This window comes from Trypanosoma melophagium (assembly GCF_022059095.1).
Source record: "Trypanosoma melophagium isolate St. Kilda chromosome Unknown ctg3segment0, whole genome shotgun sequence".
Classification (NCBI taxonomy): domain Eukaryota; phylum Euglenozoa; class Kinetoplastea; order Trypanosomatida; family Trypanosomatidae; genus Trypanosoma; species Trypanosoma melophagium.
The window spans coordinates 154,054-171,235 of NW_027125162.1; the positions used below are offsets into that span (position 1 = coordinate 154,054).

General features: G+C 41.5%; 7 protein-coding genes across 7 annotated transcripts; all 7 read right to left on the reverse strand.

Annotated features, from left to right (window-relative positions):
* Nucleotides 1–90: 90 nt before the first annotated feature.
* Nucleotides 91–3,033, reverse strand: LSM04_005474 (uncharacterized protein; the record flags this gene model as incomplete). The annotated part of the gene is made up of 1 exon (XM_067336981.1): nt 91–3,033. One exon carries the CDS (start codon nt 3,031–3,033, stop codon nt 91–93), a length of 2,943 nt encoding a protein of 980 aa, XP_067189825.1.
* Nucleotides 3,034–3,613: 580 nt separating this feature from the next.
* LSM04_002212 (uncharacterized protein) lies at nt 3,614–7,006 on the reverse strand (the record flags this gene model as incomplete). Its single annotated transcript, XM_067336982.1, has 1 exon — nt 3,614–7,006. One exon carries the CDS (start codon nt 7,004–7,006, stop codon nt 3,614–3,616), a length of 3,393 nt encoding a protein of 1,130 aa, XP_067189658.1.
* A 676-nt stretch (nt 7,007–7,682) lies between these two features.
* LSM04_008830 (uncharacterized protein) lies at nt 7,683–8,309 on the reverse strand (the record flags this gene model as incomplete). The annotated part of the gene is made up of 1 exon (XM_067336983.1): nt 7,683–8,309. The coding sequence occupies one exon, from the start codon at nt 8,307–8,309 to the stop codon at nt 7,683–7,685; it is 627 nt and encodes a 208-aa protein (XP_067189976.1).
* Nucleotides 8,310–9,135: 826 nt separating this feature from the next.
* On the reverse strand, nt 9,136–9,435 carry LSM04_000892 (uncharacterized protein; the record flags this gene model as incomplete). Its single annotated transcript, XM_067336984.1, has 1 exon — nt 9,136–9,435. The coding sequence occupies one exon, from the start codon at nt 9,433–9,435 to the stop codon at nt 9,136–9,138; it is 300 nt and encodes a 99-aa protein (XP_067189591.1).
* Nucleotides 9,436–11,006: 1,571 nt separating this feature from the next.
* On the reverse strand, nt 11,007–12,104 carry LSM04_008916 (uncharacterized protein; the record flags this gene model as incomplete). The annotated part of the gene is made up of 1 exon (XM_067336985.1): nt 11,007–12,104. The coding sequence occupies one exon, from the start codon at nt 12,102–12,104 to the stop codon at nt 11,007–11,009; it is 1,098 nt and encodes a 365-aa protein (XP_067189979.1).
* Nucleotides 12,105–12,556: 452 nt separating this feature from the next.
* LSM04_007844 (uncharacterized protein) lies at nt 12,557–15,607 on the reverse strand (the record flags this gene model as incomplete). The annotated part of the gene is made up of 1 exon (XM_067336986.1): nt 12,557–15,607. One exon carries the CDS (start codon nt 15,605–15,607, stop codon nt 12,557–12,559), a length of 3,051 nt encoding a protein of 1,016 aa, XP_067189938.1.
* Nucleotides 15,608–16,234: 627 nt separating this feature from the next.
* LSM04_003529 (Small GTPase) lies at nt 16,235–16,972 on the reverse strand (the record flags this gene model as incomplete). The annotated part of the gene is made up of 1 exon (XM_067336987.1): nt 16,235–16,972. The coding sequence occupies one exon, from the start codon at nt 16,970–16,972 to the stop codon at nt 16,235–16,237; it is 738 nt and encodes a 245-aa protein (XP_067189726.1).
* Between the last annotated feature and the right edge of the window lie 210 nt (nt 16,973–17,182).

A 17,182-nucleotide genomic window follows, 5' to 3' on the forward strand; every position in this document is an offset into this window, starting at 1 on the left:
GAAAAATAAAAATAAAAAACATATGCAAAAAGAAAGAAAAAAAAAAGAACAGTATACACCCCTTTTCACGTTCTTTTCGTTTAGTTCGATTTAATCGAGTTTGTCATCTTCCTCGTCACCCTCGCCATTATCATCATAACCATCAGCATTATTTTCAGGTGTATGTTTTAAATGAAGAAGGTTTCCAAGCTGTTTTAGCTGATACGCCTCCGGATGAACAACAGCAACACCACCACCAAGTTGTAACTCAGCAGTGTACATCATATCAGGAAATACCATGGTCTCTTCCGCAATAGATACCAATCGAACCACCAAACCATTTTCTAGACTCAAGAGTTTCTCAACATTGACATCAAATTTTAATGCAGATGCTGTAGATTCACCGCTTTCATCATATAGTCGTAGTGGATGACGACTTTGAACTACAGTGGACCATGGAAGGAGATATCCGGCGTAATCAATACTACGTCCAGCATCCATCTCTGATTTAGCAAAATCTGCTGCTTCTGATACAGCAGTTGTTGTCCCTAACCATCGCCACCTTCCGATACCTTTACAATCCAATGAAGATAACTCTTCCTGCATCTCCCATCGGGATGTATAACCAGCATTCTCTCCCCCTTGTATTGGTGGATAAACTAGTTGTCGTGACCACAATACATCATTCAAACTTCTTTTTGTTTCATTTACAGTACAAGTTATATTTATTTCTTGATATGGTAAAGGCCAACCAAAACCTGTAAATTCTGTACAATTACCATAAGATGTCAGTAAATCTAACATTGAACGAAATAGACTACAATTGAATCCTGTCCTCTTATCTGTTATTAAGGGTTCCTCCTGTGAAGATGTAGAGCAATAACAATAGCGTTGATGTAGTAGTAGCATTATCCAAAGTAATCGTTTCCTCATATGAATTTGCACTTCTTGTACAGTAGTATGTGATTCCCCTTTTCCTTCTTCTTCTTTCTTTGATTCTCCAACAAGTGTAATATTACTATTCCCTGCTATTTCTTTTAATCCATCACCAATGGTTCGATGCCAAACACTAAAAAAAGCGTTTGCAATAGTTACATTATAACTCTCCCGTAGCCATTCCTCACATTCTGGTGAATGTAATACTAAAGACTGAATCGCTACAAGCCGAAGTCCTTCTACTACAGCTGTAACATCTTGACAGAGAGGATGTTGAAGAAGATGTCGAACAGTAAATAACATTGCACGACCCCCTGCATGATGTTCAATCTCCTCTTTTGACCTTATCACATCTTCACCTTCATTGTACCCCTCGTTAGGAAAAAATGATAACGCATTAATAGCCTTATAGTATCGAAGTAATGAAACTTCTAAAACGCGGAATGCAATATTACGAAGAACACTTGTCACGTCATTATTTTTTGGCATAGCCCCACCTGCATGGAGAACAGATCCTTCACTTCCTTCTTCCAAGAGACTTTTTGTTTTCTCTGACATTACAGCTGCAACAAGACGTCGGGCTGCACGATGAAAAGAAGAAATAATAAAAATTTGTTGCGTTACTGGAATTCCTGGGAAAAGAAGAAGATTATTATGTTTTTGTTGATCTTCTTCTTTTTCATACCGTTGTAAATGGTTTAAGAGTTTTTCACAAAGAGACTTAAGAGTATGAATACGTGGTTTATGAGGTAATAAAACGTAACGATTTGATCTTCGGTTCTTTTGTAAATGATGAAGGGCACCAATAGCATTATAAATTACAAATTTTATGCCATCAAAAGAAAGTCGCATCGGGGACAATATACCATCATGGGTATAATTTTCACTATCAATCATCTCGGCCACAAACTCTGATAATGGTGAAATAAAACGCAATATTACTAAAGGATCTTCTATTTGTAATAATGGTTCAATTAGTACAACTTGATGATTAGAAGAGCCCTCATGACTTTTAATTTTAACAATGTGAGAAGATGCTGATAGTCGCAACAGCAAACGACGAAACTCATCATCACTTGTTATTGACAATGACAATAAAGGAAGATATTCTCCTTTTATATGAGTTGAAACAAGACGAATTCTATCTTTAGTGTCAACTTTAGTTTGGCACAAGCGTTTGTAAGCTTCACAAATTGTATCATCTAAAAGTAAAGGAACTTCACCTTTCCAAAACAAACATTTAGCTAGGTGATCGATATTACCTGCATAAGAAGAACTTTCATATGATGATGTTGATTCTACAGAAAGAGAGAAATCATCCTGTTTTACTTCCTGTTTAGGTAATAATAGTAGTAGTAGTAGCATTTTATCAAATATCTGTCGTAATTCTTCTGAAACACTAGTTGATATATTCACCTCTTTCAAATGTGAAATTCTTTTAACTAGATAAAACAATAAAAAATCCGGTGGAGGTCCTTTACAATAGTATGAAACACCATCAGCTATCTTTGACGTAGAAAGGTAATTCACGTAGAGTGTCAAATGTGCAACCCACATCTGGATAGGAATATCAGAAATACATATAAGCCATTCAATAATTACTGGAAGTAATGGTTTCACTCTTGTATGGGTTGCGATAAGGGGAAGCATTGGTTGTACAACACATGCTGCTAGTTTGCAGAGTGTCTCCGTTGTTTGTCCAGAACGTACTGCCCAACCACCAAGTCCTCCATCCGAATCAATCCACACTGCACATCCCAGTCCTTTTAAGATTTCCACACCCAACAATGGGTGTAATCCACCATCATTTCCGTTACCTACACTCTGTCGGTTATTAAGAATAATCGTTATGAGTGTTTCAACACTCCCTGGTGTCTCCCACCACCGATCAGGTGATTTCAGAAAGAAACGTCGTACCGCAGATGACAGGCCATTCAAAGTTACCACAGTCGATGTATTAGATGATGTCAGTGGTTTCTTTCCATCCATGCAGGTTGAGTTTTGTGAATTTCCATCATCAGGGGAATGTACACAGCGATAACTACTAATATTGCTACTGTACCGGATTGTTAATGTTACTCCAATTTGCCGCTGACAGCGCTGGAGAATGCGTTTCATGTCAACCGTCTTGGTTGTTTCTTTATTCTGATTTTTCTTTTTACCCCCTTTTGTGTGTGTGATTGTCTCTCCTCCCAAGACTGTAGAAATAAATACCACAAAAATAAAGAAGAAAAATTAACCATGAAAAAAGCTCAATACAAAAAAAAATTTTTTTGTGAATCCCCAAATACCCAAGATGTAGAATATGGGGATAGATATGCAGCTTTTATCAATTCGTTTTCCCTTTTTTTTGTTCTTATGAAATCTTTGATGACAAGAAAAAACACGTATGCATCGGAGTATGAGAGTGTGTGACGGCAGCTCATCACAAAAGGAAATAACTCAAACAAACCAATAAAACTTTTAAAAAAAAATGGAAAAAAGGAACGCAACGAGTAAAAAAAAACATCTTTAATAACTGTAAGCTACATAATCTAATGATAAATTATAAGCATCTGAATCGGTAAGGTCCACCTCCACCCCACCACATAAAAGTGGTAACTCTAATAACATCCTTCTTCATTTTATATTATTGTCTTCACCTCTCACATCATACCTCCAGCAAAAAAATAAAAATAAAACTAAAAAAAATCACACTTTATGGAGTTGGTAACTGCATGAATAAACTCGTTTGTGTAGGGGAATGGTGTTCAACTTCATCTATAGGTATTCCCATGATCTCTGCTTGTCGTAACCATACCTCTTGGTGTTTGCGCATCACTCCCCGCTGAACTGGTTGGGTACCTACCTGGGTTTCTTTTCCAGTTCCTATAGGTGACGAACCGGAGGAGTAGCTCGAAGAAGGAGAACGGGAAACAAGACCGCTATAAGAAAGAGGATTTGTTTCTTGTTTGTACTGTTCGCGTTTATTACATCTCTTTTCTTTTTCCCCTTCTTCTTCTGCTGCTGCTTCCTCTTCCTCCTCTTCTTGTTCCGGCTGCTCAACAACAATAACAGTTGGGGCAAACGTTACAGTTCGTCGTCCAGACGCACTTCTTCTGGTAAAGTGAATTGGCGTGGCATCATTTCTTTCCAGGTTCTTATCATAGAAGTGAGCGGAGACCGCGCCGCGTGTTTCCTCGGAATGCTTTACTAAATCTCTCTCTTTATACTCTTTCTCTCCCTTCTCTGCTTCAATATGGTGTTTCTCCTCTTGTTGATTCTGCGGCAAGGGTGGTGGTGGTGGTGATGGTAGTGGTGGTAAGGGTACATCCGTCGCGAGTAATGGTGGTAGCGTTATGGACGGACTGTTCGGCGACGGTGGACTCCGCAGTAAATCCTCTTTCTCTTCCTCTTCTTCCTCTTTTTCTTCCTTCTCTTTCCACCACAATGTGAGGGGGGTGGAAGAGGCGGAGGACCGTCGATAGCGGGAGTTCCCGTCCGCCTGAATGGACGCCGCGGCCGTCTGGGCGGTGCGGAGCGCCTTCTCCTTCGTGGCGAGTTCCGCCCGCACCTTCACGAGTTGTGCCCGCAGGGCGGCGAAACACTCGTCCTGCACCCGCTGATTCGCCCCCCGCTCCTCGCGGAAGCGCTGCAGTTGTCCCTGGAGGGCCACCACGCGTCTCTTCATGTGCGCCAACTCCTCACTCTTCCACTGCGCAAAGGACTCCACCGCCAGCATCATTCGTGCGTGGACGGCGCCGTAAAACTCCTGCACCTGCAGGTTTACGTGTTCCAATAGTCGCCTCAAATAACTAGCATAGAACTTGTGGCTTGAAATTAGACGTTCTTTCGCCACTTGCAACTCTAAAGCAGAGACATGTTTCATCTCTGAAGAAGAAGAGAAAGTAGGATTCTTTACGGACGCTAACAAGGAAGATTCTTCCTTTAAATGTTGAATCACCTTATCACGTTCTTCAACATCAAGCATTAGACGTGTCTTTTCCTGTTCGGCGGTTAGTAACAACTTTTGTAAATGACGTACTTGTTTACTTTGTTGTCCTACCAGTTCATTTCGATCTGTACGAACAACTTCAAGTTCTTCTCTCAATTCCGTTTGTTGCCGCTTCTGCGTATTTATACACGTCTCTAGTCGAGAAACACAATCTTGTGCACGAGTAAGGAGGTCAGTATGGCTTGGATCATTTGACGCAGTAGTTGATAATGTATCAGATGTCTCCTCATGGACAGTATCAGTTGTCATTCTCCAATCATCATCATTATTATCATTTAGTAATTGTATGGTAGAGGCAATAAGTTTCTCAAGTGAACGCACTAACTGTTGTAACTCTATACGACCAACATATTCTAAAGAAGATGATTCCTTCTTTTCACTTAACTCTGTCACTCCAATACTTTTTAATGTTTGTACAAGCTGCAATGCAATCCATTTTTCATCCGATTCCACACGACGCATAGCAGTCACTGCACGTCGCAGTAACCCCTCGGTATGTTCTTGAAGTGAATCCTTCAAATTACTTCCGTCCTTTACACTTTTATTTTCTTTCTTTATATCTCCATATAAATAAAGGTCTGCTTCAAGTGTTCGTAACTGCTCTTGAAGTCGTTGTCCCTCTTGTAGAGTTTTTTCACCCGTCTCTTTCAGTCGCATCACTTCCGCTTTAGACACTGACAGCTCCGCCTCCACTTCACGAAGTTGTGACTGAACCTTTTGCAATTCCTTCTCTTTTTCTTCTATTTGTTCTGACATGGACGAAACATTGAGATGCGCTTGACGTAGCGAATTGGCCAATAGTTCTTGTTTCTTTTTTAAATCAATCTCTTTAGAGAGCCACTCCTCTCTCTCCGATGCTTGATGCTCTTCCTTTGCAATGAGGCTTGTCTCTAGATTTTCTCTTTTAATAACTTCCCTGCACAATTCATTCTTAAGAGTATCACGTTCTGATCGAAGCAGTATAAGTGACTCTTCAAGTTCTTTGTTTGTTTCATCCAGCATACATTGCACTTCTCTATCAGATGTTTTTATTAAAACATCTATACCACTAGTTTTTATTGTTTCTATATCCTGTTTACCTTGTACTACCGCAGATTCTCCCTTTTCCTCCTGAAATTTCATATCACTTCCTTGACTCTGAGCTAATAGTGCTCGTAAACGTTTGTTTTCTAGTTCTAACTCAGAAGGCAATGTCGAATGAACGGAAGCTTTATCCTTTTCTTGGGTCGCTAATGTTCCCAATTGTGAAGATGAGGATGATGACAATGATCTTGTCACTCTTGTCGTACTAGAATATTCATTCACACGTTGAAGGGCAATAGCAAGTTGCTGCTCTGCCATTATACAACGATGTTTCCACCATGCAGCCTCTTCCTCACACATTTTTCCCCAACCGTGATCAAGAACAGTACTAAGTAAAACAGGTTCTTCCCCAGTTTCTGCATGACACTTTGGATCATCTGTCAAAATCCAGCGCCTTCCTGTTGTATTACCTATATTTTCTTCTCGAAGAATACCTGTTCGACTCCTACCACTTGGTCCACCTCCTGTAACTATAAAAGAAAGAGGAGTATCTCGGCTATTAAACAATGGTTCCCTTCCGGTAGAAACAGAAGATGCTTCTTCACTTTTGGGGTAAATACATGAAAATCGATGAGGAGGTGGTACTGATTGACTTTGATGACTTGTATTTATACCAACAGGAGTCGTTGGTACTTTCTTTCTTCCATATCTTATGCAGTTATCATTAGTTCGATTCAGAAATATATTCTCACCTTGTCCATTTGGAAGAGTTGAGAATACACCTGGTAGACCTTTCCTATTTTTATCCTCGGCAGCGTTTCTCTCTCTTCTTCCGTCATGAGACCCATTCCCGCAGGTGTCATTCATCTCGCCTGTCAACGGAACACTGCCGCCCACTTCACCTGCACCAGAGTCAATACCCATCACTGTAGTATTAGCCGTACGGTTCATAACACTGTTAATACCACTGTTACCAGTAGAGGAAGAGTAGAGGCCCGCCGCCGTGTTTGGAATGCGGGGAGCATCAGCATAGCGAACGGCGGAGCGGGAACGGGCGGAGAGTGACTGACTCATCGCCAGATTACACACACAGAGACGCACACACCTGTACAAATACAAATATATATATATATATATACTTGTGTGTTTTTCTTTCAAATACGGGTGAATCTCCAGAGAGAGAAAAAGGGAAAAAGAAGAAACGATTTAGAATACGAAGATCCAATAGAATAGAACATTTCCTTGCTCTTCCTCTTTTTTTTCTTTCTTTCTTTCGAAAATACGCAGACGCAACTCCTCCTCTTATCTCCAAATACAAACACATATTACACAGTCAAGATCAAATTCTCAATATAATTGCAACCAATCTTTTTTTTGTAAAGCAATAAAAAATAAATTTAAAAAATACAGTAATACTTTTTGTAGAGTAAACAAATGAATAAATATATATATTATATCAATACCTTCTTTCTTTCTCATATCCTTTTCTCTACTCGAGACTCGTTTACTAATACTAATACTACTACCACCACTACTATTACCATTATCCCAGTGTATATAAACCCATTCTCTCTCGCTATTTATATTTCCTTCTCCCCAACCCAATATTCCCACCACATCTCTTTTATGTTCCTCGTCCATGAGTAAAATTGTTTTTTTTTTCCTTTCTTCTTTCGGTATCAACTTCAATAGCTCTCATTCTCTTTTGTATCTGGCAACATTATTTATCTGCGTCAAATATCATCCCTTGTTAATTGATATCAGTTTTAATACCTACAGGGGCAAGTGTTGGCTTCGGAGGCATCAAGGACTGCTTAGAACCCTCTCCACTACTTTGATTCTGTTCATTTAGCCAGTGTTTCCTCTGTGCCTGTACTTCCAATTCGCGTTGTCGCACGGCAAGCATTGCCGCCTTTCGTCGCCACCACGAGAAATTCTCATAAAAGAATCGATCCTCTAAATGGAAGTCCTCCGTCTGCCCGCCATTACTCCATGGGGCACCTACAGGCGCATTGGCGTACGGCCAGAAGCGAATTCCAGTTTGGTCCATAAGACACGTGCGCCATTCCCATTCCTCATCTCGGCAGAAAAAGAGAGCCTTGGCGGGTTCTGTCATGTGGCACTTTAGAAGAGTTGCGCTTTGCTGTGGACACATGCGGAATGAGGCCTCACTTGCTTGCATAAAAGCTGTCACAGTCTGTACATCTTCATCAACGCACTTTAGTGGATTAGCCCGCCAATAATAGCAGTCTCGACTAGCTGAAACAGCTTCTTGAAGTGATGGTAGGGCTTGATACAATGGGGCAAAGGCGCGAAGAACTGGTGCGGGAATACCATCGCGAAATATCCCTTCCAAGGGTTGTTTAAACTGATCCATATAAATATTTATTTAAATAAATAAACACCTATATAATAATTAACTAAATTCTATAATAGTTTTACTTTTTAACGCACGAACAAGGTTTTTTGTTGTTTTTGCTGATGCTTTTTTTTTTTTGAAGGATCTTGTATTCTTTTTTCCCCCTTTTGTTTTTATTTTTATTGACGTTATGACACCAAGCGTCCACCTCTATACAAATAATGGTCACGTTGTCCTCTGCATCGGTAGTAAACCCATCCAAAATAATAATAATAATAATAATAATAATAATAATAATAATAATAATAATAATAATAATAACAATAATAATAATTACAAGTAGAAAGAAGCAAAAGCAAGAAGAAAAAAAGAATACATATATATAGTGAAGGGATAGAGAGCGGATTCCCATCCACTTCGTGTGAAAAAGAAAACAACAATAAAAATTCTTTAAGAAAAAAACTATCGCTTAGTAACAGTAATGAGACTGTGCTTACTCAAAATAAAAATGAGGTACTCCCTTTCCAGAGAAAAAATTGTCGCTACTCATTATTATTTCACCGGTATCCCTCGCGGTATCTTCATACATTGAGAGAGAGAGAGAGAAAAAAAAAAAAAGAAAAAGAGAAGGAGACACATCCACGCATACAAACCCAGTTCTCTTTTTTTTTTTCCATCGTCTGTTAAGAAACATGTCTCTCAATTCATATCCAATGCTACGCCTTACTTTCCTACACCTCTTCTCGAGAGACACGGACAGCGAAGAAAAAAAAATAAAGAAAAAGCATCTAGAAAGAGCCGAGGACGAGTAAAGAAAAGAGAAAAAAAAAATATCCGCAATGAATCAATGAATTGAAAACTCGGCACTTTCGCGACGTTGTTCCGCTTCTAGCAACGCCCGTCGTGCAGCATCACTACGTCGTGCATATATGCGCGCTAGAACAGAAATAAAGAGTGTGACACCGTAAAATATAGCTCCGTTAAAACAAGCACGGGCCTTTTCATCGATATTCCAACCATTCTCAACACTTATGATATGAAATGAAACAGCGCGCGCCTGGAACATGCCTCCAAATAGGACAAGATGAATAATACCCAATATAGAGAGTACGGCGCAGCACGTTGAGCAAGAATCAGCAGACATTGCCACGTCTTTTCTATACTACTTTATCCTGCCTCTAAAAGGCAGTGCAAGTCTGTCGCTTACTCTAACTCTTTTTTTTACCCTAACACAGATAGAAGAAGAAAAAAACACATTATGAAGAAGCAAATCTAAACATATATATATATATATATATATATATAGAGAGAGAGAGAGAGAGAGAATTCACATGATTGTTTTTATTTACACTAATCGCTATTGACTTTCACACAAAATACGCAAAGTATGCTTTCTTGAGAGGTTCACCATCTACACATGGTGTGATCCAATGTCTCGAGAAATGCAAAGGGGAGGAAAGAAAGAAACATCAATGCGCTTACGAAACTGTTTTTATTCCGGGGTGCCATCTTTTCTCTTTATTTTATCCCACTATCTCTTTTTCTTTCTCTCATACACATACACTATTACATAGCCACTCTTACTCCAGGCAACCTCTTCCTTATCGGCTGCATAACTGAAAAAATAAGAAATGAGAGCACATTCAAGAGGGTTCAAATCTAGAAAAAAAGTGGTTAAAACAAAAAAGGAAAGAAAAAGGGAAAGGAAAAAAAAGTCCTTGTCTGTGTGCGCGTGTATCCGTGTGTAAAGAAAAACATGCAATGAAGGGGGGAAAAAAGAGAAAACGCCACACCCAAGAAGAAAGAGAAATCGAAAATTTCACTCCCCCACGGCGTAATTAGCCTTGAGCAAAGGGTCAACATATTCTCCTTTTTCTTCTCCATAAATGCGTATATATATACCATGTGGTATTTGCGTAAGCAAAAATAGGAAAAAAAAAGAAACGAAGAAGGTAGAAGTAATACCAATAATAATAGCAAATAAAGAGAAAACGCTGTGGTTGGTACCGTTAAGCCACGACACCACACACCGTACTGCAAGAGTATCAGTCAGGAAGCGAGGAAAAATGGCAAGCTAAACGCATTTTCAACATGGGAATAGAAAAACAAAGTACAACGGATTTCGTAGAACTATCCTCAAAAAACAATACAAGAAATAAAAACAAGAAAAAAACAACTACAAAAAAAGGAATACGCAACTTACACATATATCCTCCACTGTTCCTGATCCGCCTCCTCATTTCTGTTAGTGTCACCGTTGTTGTGGGAAAATACCACCTCACTCTTTGTTTGTTTGTTTGTTTTAATCATTTTCCCTTTTTTTTTAGTCTCCCTAACGTTTTACTGGCATAACTTCCTATAGCCCCCTCACTTTTCTCTTTTTATTTCATTTCTCCTCTACCTTTTTACGCAGACTGATCTTCCCTTCCCCACTGTACACTTCTCATATTCCCCCCTTTTTTCTTTCAATCTTCATCCTCACCCTTCGTACCAAATCAACTACAGATATATATATATATATATATATATATATATATATATATATTATTGTATATATATTATTGTGTATATATATACACTAATATATCGAGATCTACTTCTCCAATCTTTTCGTTTTCTCTGGCTAGATAAATCATTCATAATTTTCATTGACACTCACTCCCACAAAAATGCCTATTTCATATTTTTTTCCTGTTCAATTTTCTTATCGTTTCCTCATACATTTTCACCATCTGTCACAGACGGCATATGCAACAGCGTCGAGACGGAACCACGACAAACGGGGCACTTGGGTACGTGCCGCATAAGTTCCTCGGCGCAGTTCTTGCAGAGACACATATGTCGACACGGCATCACGGCAGTATCTTTTGGCATTGTGAGGCAAATCACACAAAGTCCGTCCTCATCATCCTCTCCCTCGTGGGGCACAATGGTGGTGCCAAGCATCACCTCCGCCCCGCCGCCGACGGCCCCGGGCACCTCGCCGTCGACGCCGAAGAGATCCTCCACGACGTACGCCCCACCGGCGGCGGTGATAATTTGACTGATGACCCGCCGCTTCGGGTTCTCAGCGAGGTCTACGGCGGTGTGCTCCGTGTGTTCGGCGATCTGCTCTGTCGGGGCAGAGGCATCATCAGCCGTCCCCTTGCGCATCTCTTTCGTCCGGTAGCGCAGGACAATAACACATGGCTGCTGTTTAGGGTAATGCTTGTTGTACACCCGTTCCTTCTCATCCAACTTGGACACGTCAATACGCACAGTAATCTCTTTGCCTTCCTGTGCACCCTCAAGAGAAATACGAGGAGGCTCCATTTTAGGCTTATTTGGTAGGTAGAATACTTCCCCATCTTTTATATACTCCTTTACCCCTGTGTGAATCTCATACGTCAGGGAGGGACACACACTGGTGATGGAGAATCTTAGCATATGCGTTCCCGCATCATAATTTACTGAAGAAGCATCAACAGTAGCCAACATTTTCACAATTTGTCCCTCTTGGACACCACGTTGATTGTTGTTGGCATTTGTGCCGTCATCATTGTTGTTATTGGCGTTGTTGCTGTCAGTAGGTGCCGGTGGTGGTTGTTGTTGCGGTGGTGGTATTGGTTGCTGTTGTTGTTGCGGTTGCAGTTGTTGTTGTTGTTGTTGTTGGTCTGCCCGTGGTGGCAAAGGGGCAGTGTTACCGTTATTCGAAGGGTGTCTTCGATTGTTATATTGACTTGCTAAGTGTGTAGGCATATTCACTGGAGGTGAGAGTCCATCATTGCGACCATGATGTCGAGAGCGTCGCTCACGCGAGCTGCTCGATCCCATCCCTTAAATAATTTATTTTCCTATATTCTCTTTCCTTATTTTTCTTGTTCACTTTTCTTTCCGCTTTTTTCTTTTTCTTTTTTTTTTTTTTGTTTCTTTCTTCCTTTCTTCCTCACTTCCCTCGACTATTTCCTTGTATGTGTGTGCCTGAGTCTATGCACCCTTCTCACTAAAAAGTTCCGTTCCCTGTTGTTCTGTTTATGCAACAGAGTTACGTTTGCTTCCTATACCAAACTTAAATAAGAAAGAAAAAGTAAAACATTTGTATTGTTGCAAAAACAATTAGTACTGCACGCAAAGTCGCAACAAGTAGGTAAAACAGGTACAAATGTTTTTTTTTTTTTGGTTTTTTTTCTTTTTTTTTTTTTACGCTTGTGTACAAATGCATAGAAAACCATACGTATATACTGCAGAAAGACAACAAACAAGGAGGTTCACGTTAAAGAGAAAACCTACATGTATCCGTAATGACGAACAGCCGAGGAGCCTCGACGCACTACTGGTGTTCTACTTTGAACAATCGGGCGTCTCGATTGTGTAGAAGGAATTTGATCTTGCTGTTGCTGAGACCTCTGTGATTTTCGTGTGGTCGCCTTCTCCTTCGCAGTAACAGTAGTACCTCCCAAGGAATGCGAGGCACGCATGGCTCCCTGACGCTGTGTGACCATAAACGCCTTCATTGCAGCTAGTTCCTCCTCCAAAGCTGAAAGTCTTTCGGCTTCTGCTGAAGATTTCAGGGCTGTAGTACTGTTGTAAATGTCATCTACAGCAAGATGTGGGACTGACTGAGACGACTCTCTCGTCGTTGCTCGGTTAGATAAAAGTCCCAGACCCGTTTGATGTGAAGTAGAAACCTTTTCTCTTTGTTGTTCTTGTTGTGGTGGTAGTGGTAGTGGTGGGGGAGGAGGTGGGGGATATTCTAGTGCTGTCCGATAGGCCTCCCTTAGTTGCGCCTTTAGAAGAGAATTAAGATCAAGAAGAGACTGTTTCTCGCTTGTCAACGCCTCTACATCCTGTCTAGTCAGGTTAAGTTCCTTTGTGAGTCCGTCACGCTCCCGAAGTAAATCACGAATATTTTGCTCGAGTTGCAAATACTTCCGCCGCCACAACTCCGCCTCACGTAATAATTCCGTCTCTTTCTGTGTTGTACTGGGTACCACTTTCTCGTGGCCACGCTTGTTGTTGTCTTTCGTATCTCTACCACCCGTACAGCTACTACTACTGCCAATATCGTCACTACTACTACTACTACTATTACTACGGTTTCTGCTTACTTGGCGCCTCACTAGTTTACCACCAGATTTTCCATCTCGTCGATGGTGTCGACGCTGCTGCTGTTGATGTTGTTGTTGTTGTTGTTGTTGTTGTTGTTGTTGGTCTTTTAATGCTTGACGCATGCGTTCATAAGACTCCTTCGCATTCTTGACTTCTTCACGGAGACGTCTATCTTCCTCGTCACGGTGATGCGCTGCCGCAGTCTCAGTGGACCGTGCCCGTAGAATTTCCAGTTGATAGCGTGAGACTTCTTCCTCCTTATTCCTCAGCTTATCGCGTAGTTGCTGATTCTCGTCCCGCGCCTGAAGCAGCTCTTCTTGTAGCACACTCACGCGCCGCTGCGTCTCCTTTGCCAACTTAATAGCCGGATCGTTCTGTAATTCCATAGTAAAGGAAGCTACCTGCTCCTTTATCGCCGCATTAGTGCGTTCGAGTTCTAGTGACTTGCGCTCGAGTGCTTCTTTTTCGCGTCGGAGACTTTCGATGAGTGCGGGTGCGGCCCCGTTTCCTGGCTCTACGGCGAGGTGGAAGTGTTCCTCTAGTGCACGACGTGCGGCTTCGCTGGCGTGGAGTTCGCGAGTGAGTCGTGCAGCCTCCGTCTGTGCCCGCTCGCTGGTCTCGTGGAGTTCCCGGGTTCGCCGTGCGGCCTCATCGCGTGCGTCCTCCGCTGCCCGTCGGGCCTCCGCCGCCTCCTCGCGCCACCGCCGCTGCTGCCGCAAGGCCCCGTCCTCCGCCGCCCGCCGCTCCGCCACCCGCACGGCCCCGACGAAACGCGCCCGCTCGACCGCCTCCGCCGCGACGTCCGCCGCTCGCTCCGCCTCCTCCTCCCGCCGCAGCCGCTGCAGCCGCAGGGACCACTCCAACTCCGCCTCCCGCCGCCGCAGGTGGACGCACTCCGCCTCCAGCGCCTTGACCCGAAGGGTCTGCTGGCGAATACCGTCCTCGGCCGCCGCAACACTCTGTCCCATGATAGCGTTACACTCACTCAGCCGCAACTCGTACTGACGCTGCTTCTCCATCGACTCTGTAACTAAGGCTTCGTGTCGTCGCTCAAGAGCCTCATACTCTAACTTTAATAGTGAAAGCGACTGAGATGTCTCCGCACAATTTCGTTGCTTCTCCGTCGACTCTGTAACTAAGGCTTCGTGTCGTCGCTCAAGAGCCTCATACTCTAACTTTAATAGTGAAAGCGACTGAGATGTCTCCGCACAATTTCGTTGCTTCTCCGTCGACTCTGTAACTAAGGCTTCATGTCGTCGCTCAAGAGCCTCATACTCTAACTTTAATAGTGAAAGCGACTGAGATGACTCCGCGCAACGTGTCTCAAGTGCTGACTTGTCACGCTGCAATGCATCCATTGCATCCATGGATTCTGAAATTTTCTGCTCCAGTCGTGCAATCTCCTGCTTCCACTTTTTCTCTAACTGAACCTCTAATACACCATTCTTTTCTGACAATTCCGCCCTGGCATCATCAAGGTTTTTGAATCGTCGTAAATACTCTTCATGTAATCTTTGTTTTTCATATTCCAAAGCTTTCTCTTTTTCAATAAAAACTTCTTTTAATTGTTTTTCTTTTTGATCATATGTCTGCTGCGTTCGTTGCACTATTTGCTCTCGTTGAACCTCTGTTTCACGAAGTCGTTGTCTTAATTGATGTGTCTCCTGCTCTAAAACCTCTAAACGTTTTCCAGTAGTGACCTCATCAGACTTATATCTTTTAAGCTCATCATAAAGAGATTGTAACTGTGTAGCCGCTTCTTCTAGTGCAGCATCACGATCCTTTATAAGATCATAGTTAAATTGATAATCCTCTTCTGTTTTTCGAAGCTGAAGACGCAGTTCCTCTAGTTCCTCCTCACGTCGTTGTAAAAGACGTTCGAGTGTTACTATACGGTGTTCCACAACGCCACGTAATTCTAATTGTTTCTGTTCAATTTCTGCATACTCAGCAGCTGTAGTTGTAGACAAAGGGGAAGCATCTTCTACATTTCTCGGCATGGAATTACCAGAAGCAAAACCATCAAGACCATATGTATATGATGTTGTCATTGTCATTGGACTTCGTATAACTGCACCACTACTATTGTGGGTAGCAGAGCGTTTAGCAGGTGAAGACGTAGACGGAACACGTGGGGGTGGAGGTGGAGGTGGAGGTGGTTGAGAAAACATAAAATGTTGAGATGCCACAGTGTCTACATTCACATTTTCTTTGCAGGATTCTTCCATCTTCTCTTGTTAGAGCCGCTAAGATTACTGAACCCCTTCCCACGCGTACTTGATTTTCACAGACCCCTGTCTTCAATGAGAAAGAGAAAGAAAATGAGAGAGGTCGGGCCCCAAGGTAATTGTTTTTTTTTTTGTTTGTTTGATAAAGAGCAAGACGAACGCAAAAAAAAAAAATGTTAGAAAAACACAAAAAATAACAGAAATAACAATAATAAGAATAATCTCAATAGCATATAATAATAATAGTAATAATAGTAATAATAATAATAATAATAATAATAATAATAATAATAGTTAGAGAAATTTTAAAAAAATTCACTTAAACCTGCCACTTTTTCGTCGCCTAAACAGTCATATTCCCAAAATAGCGATGACCCTATTTGCACACTTTCACTACGCAAAAAGCATCATAGTGGGAAAAATAAAATATAATATAATATATATATATATATATATATATATATATATATATATATATTATACTGTTGGAAATATTTTAATCTTTTTTTTTCTTATTACGTTTTCCCTTTTACTGGAAAAAAGACAGTGAAAAAGCACCAGTTGCTACCACTAATATTACTAGTACTAATACCACACTATACCACTAGCAAAACAGACTTATACATTTTAACATGCGCATCCGCCTTCTTTTCGCTGGGTCCGTGAAGGAGGTTCTAACATTTTCGCTCCGCGTGCCCCGTTAATACCGCCTGGAGTAGATGAAGTCAATCCGTGTTCGAGTAACATCTTTGCGAGTTCTATAAACACTTCTTCAATATTTTGATTATCCTTGGCGGATGTCTCAAAAAATCCATTTACGCCTTCTTCTTCTGCGAGAGCTGCACCATCTTCATAAGACACCTGCCGCAGCGATTCCAAATCCTTTTTATTTCCAAGGAGAAGTATAGTTAGTGTGGGATCAGCATTGGCGCGTAGCTCGTGCAACCACGTCTGTGCCTTCTTAAGGCTATCTGCACTTGTGATATCGTACACCACTAGTGCCCCGCAAGCACCACGGTAATAAATGGGGGCGAGAGATCGGTACCGCTCCTGTCCTGCAGTGTCCCATATCTCATACTTAACGGAGCCGCCACTAACGGTGCCTGATGCGCCGGTTGTTGTTGTTGTTGTTGTTGTTGTTCTGTTTGCTGTTGTTGAAGAGGCGGTGGATGAAGAGGGTGGCACTGTGACGGTACGTGAGAGAAACGCAGCACCGACGGTAGTTTCTTGGTTTGGGTAAAACTCATTTCGTGCAAACCGCAATGCAATGGAGCTTTTCCCTACTGCAGATTCTCCTAGTAGGACAATCTTGGCGGTTGCCGTGTCATTACTCCTCGGCACTCCAGTAGATGCCGAAGATAACATGGATAATATTAAGACTGTTTATTGCTTCACCCTTGTCTTTTATTCCGTTTCTCTTTTCTCTTCTTTCTCTCTCTCTTCCTATATATATATATATATATATATATATATATATATATATATATACCTTTGTGTGTGGTGAACTTTATTTCCCTACCTCAATGAAATTACTACTTGCACTATGGAAATAACAACGCGCAAGTTAGTGATCTT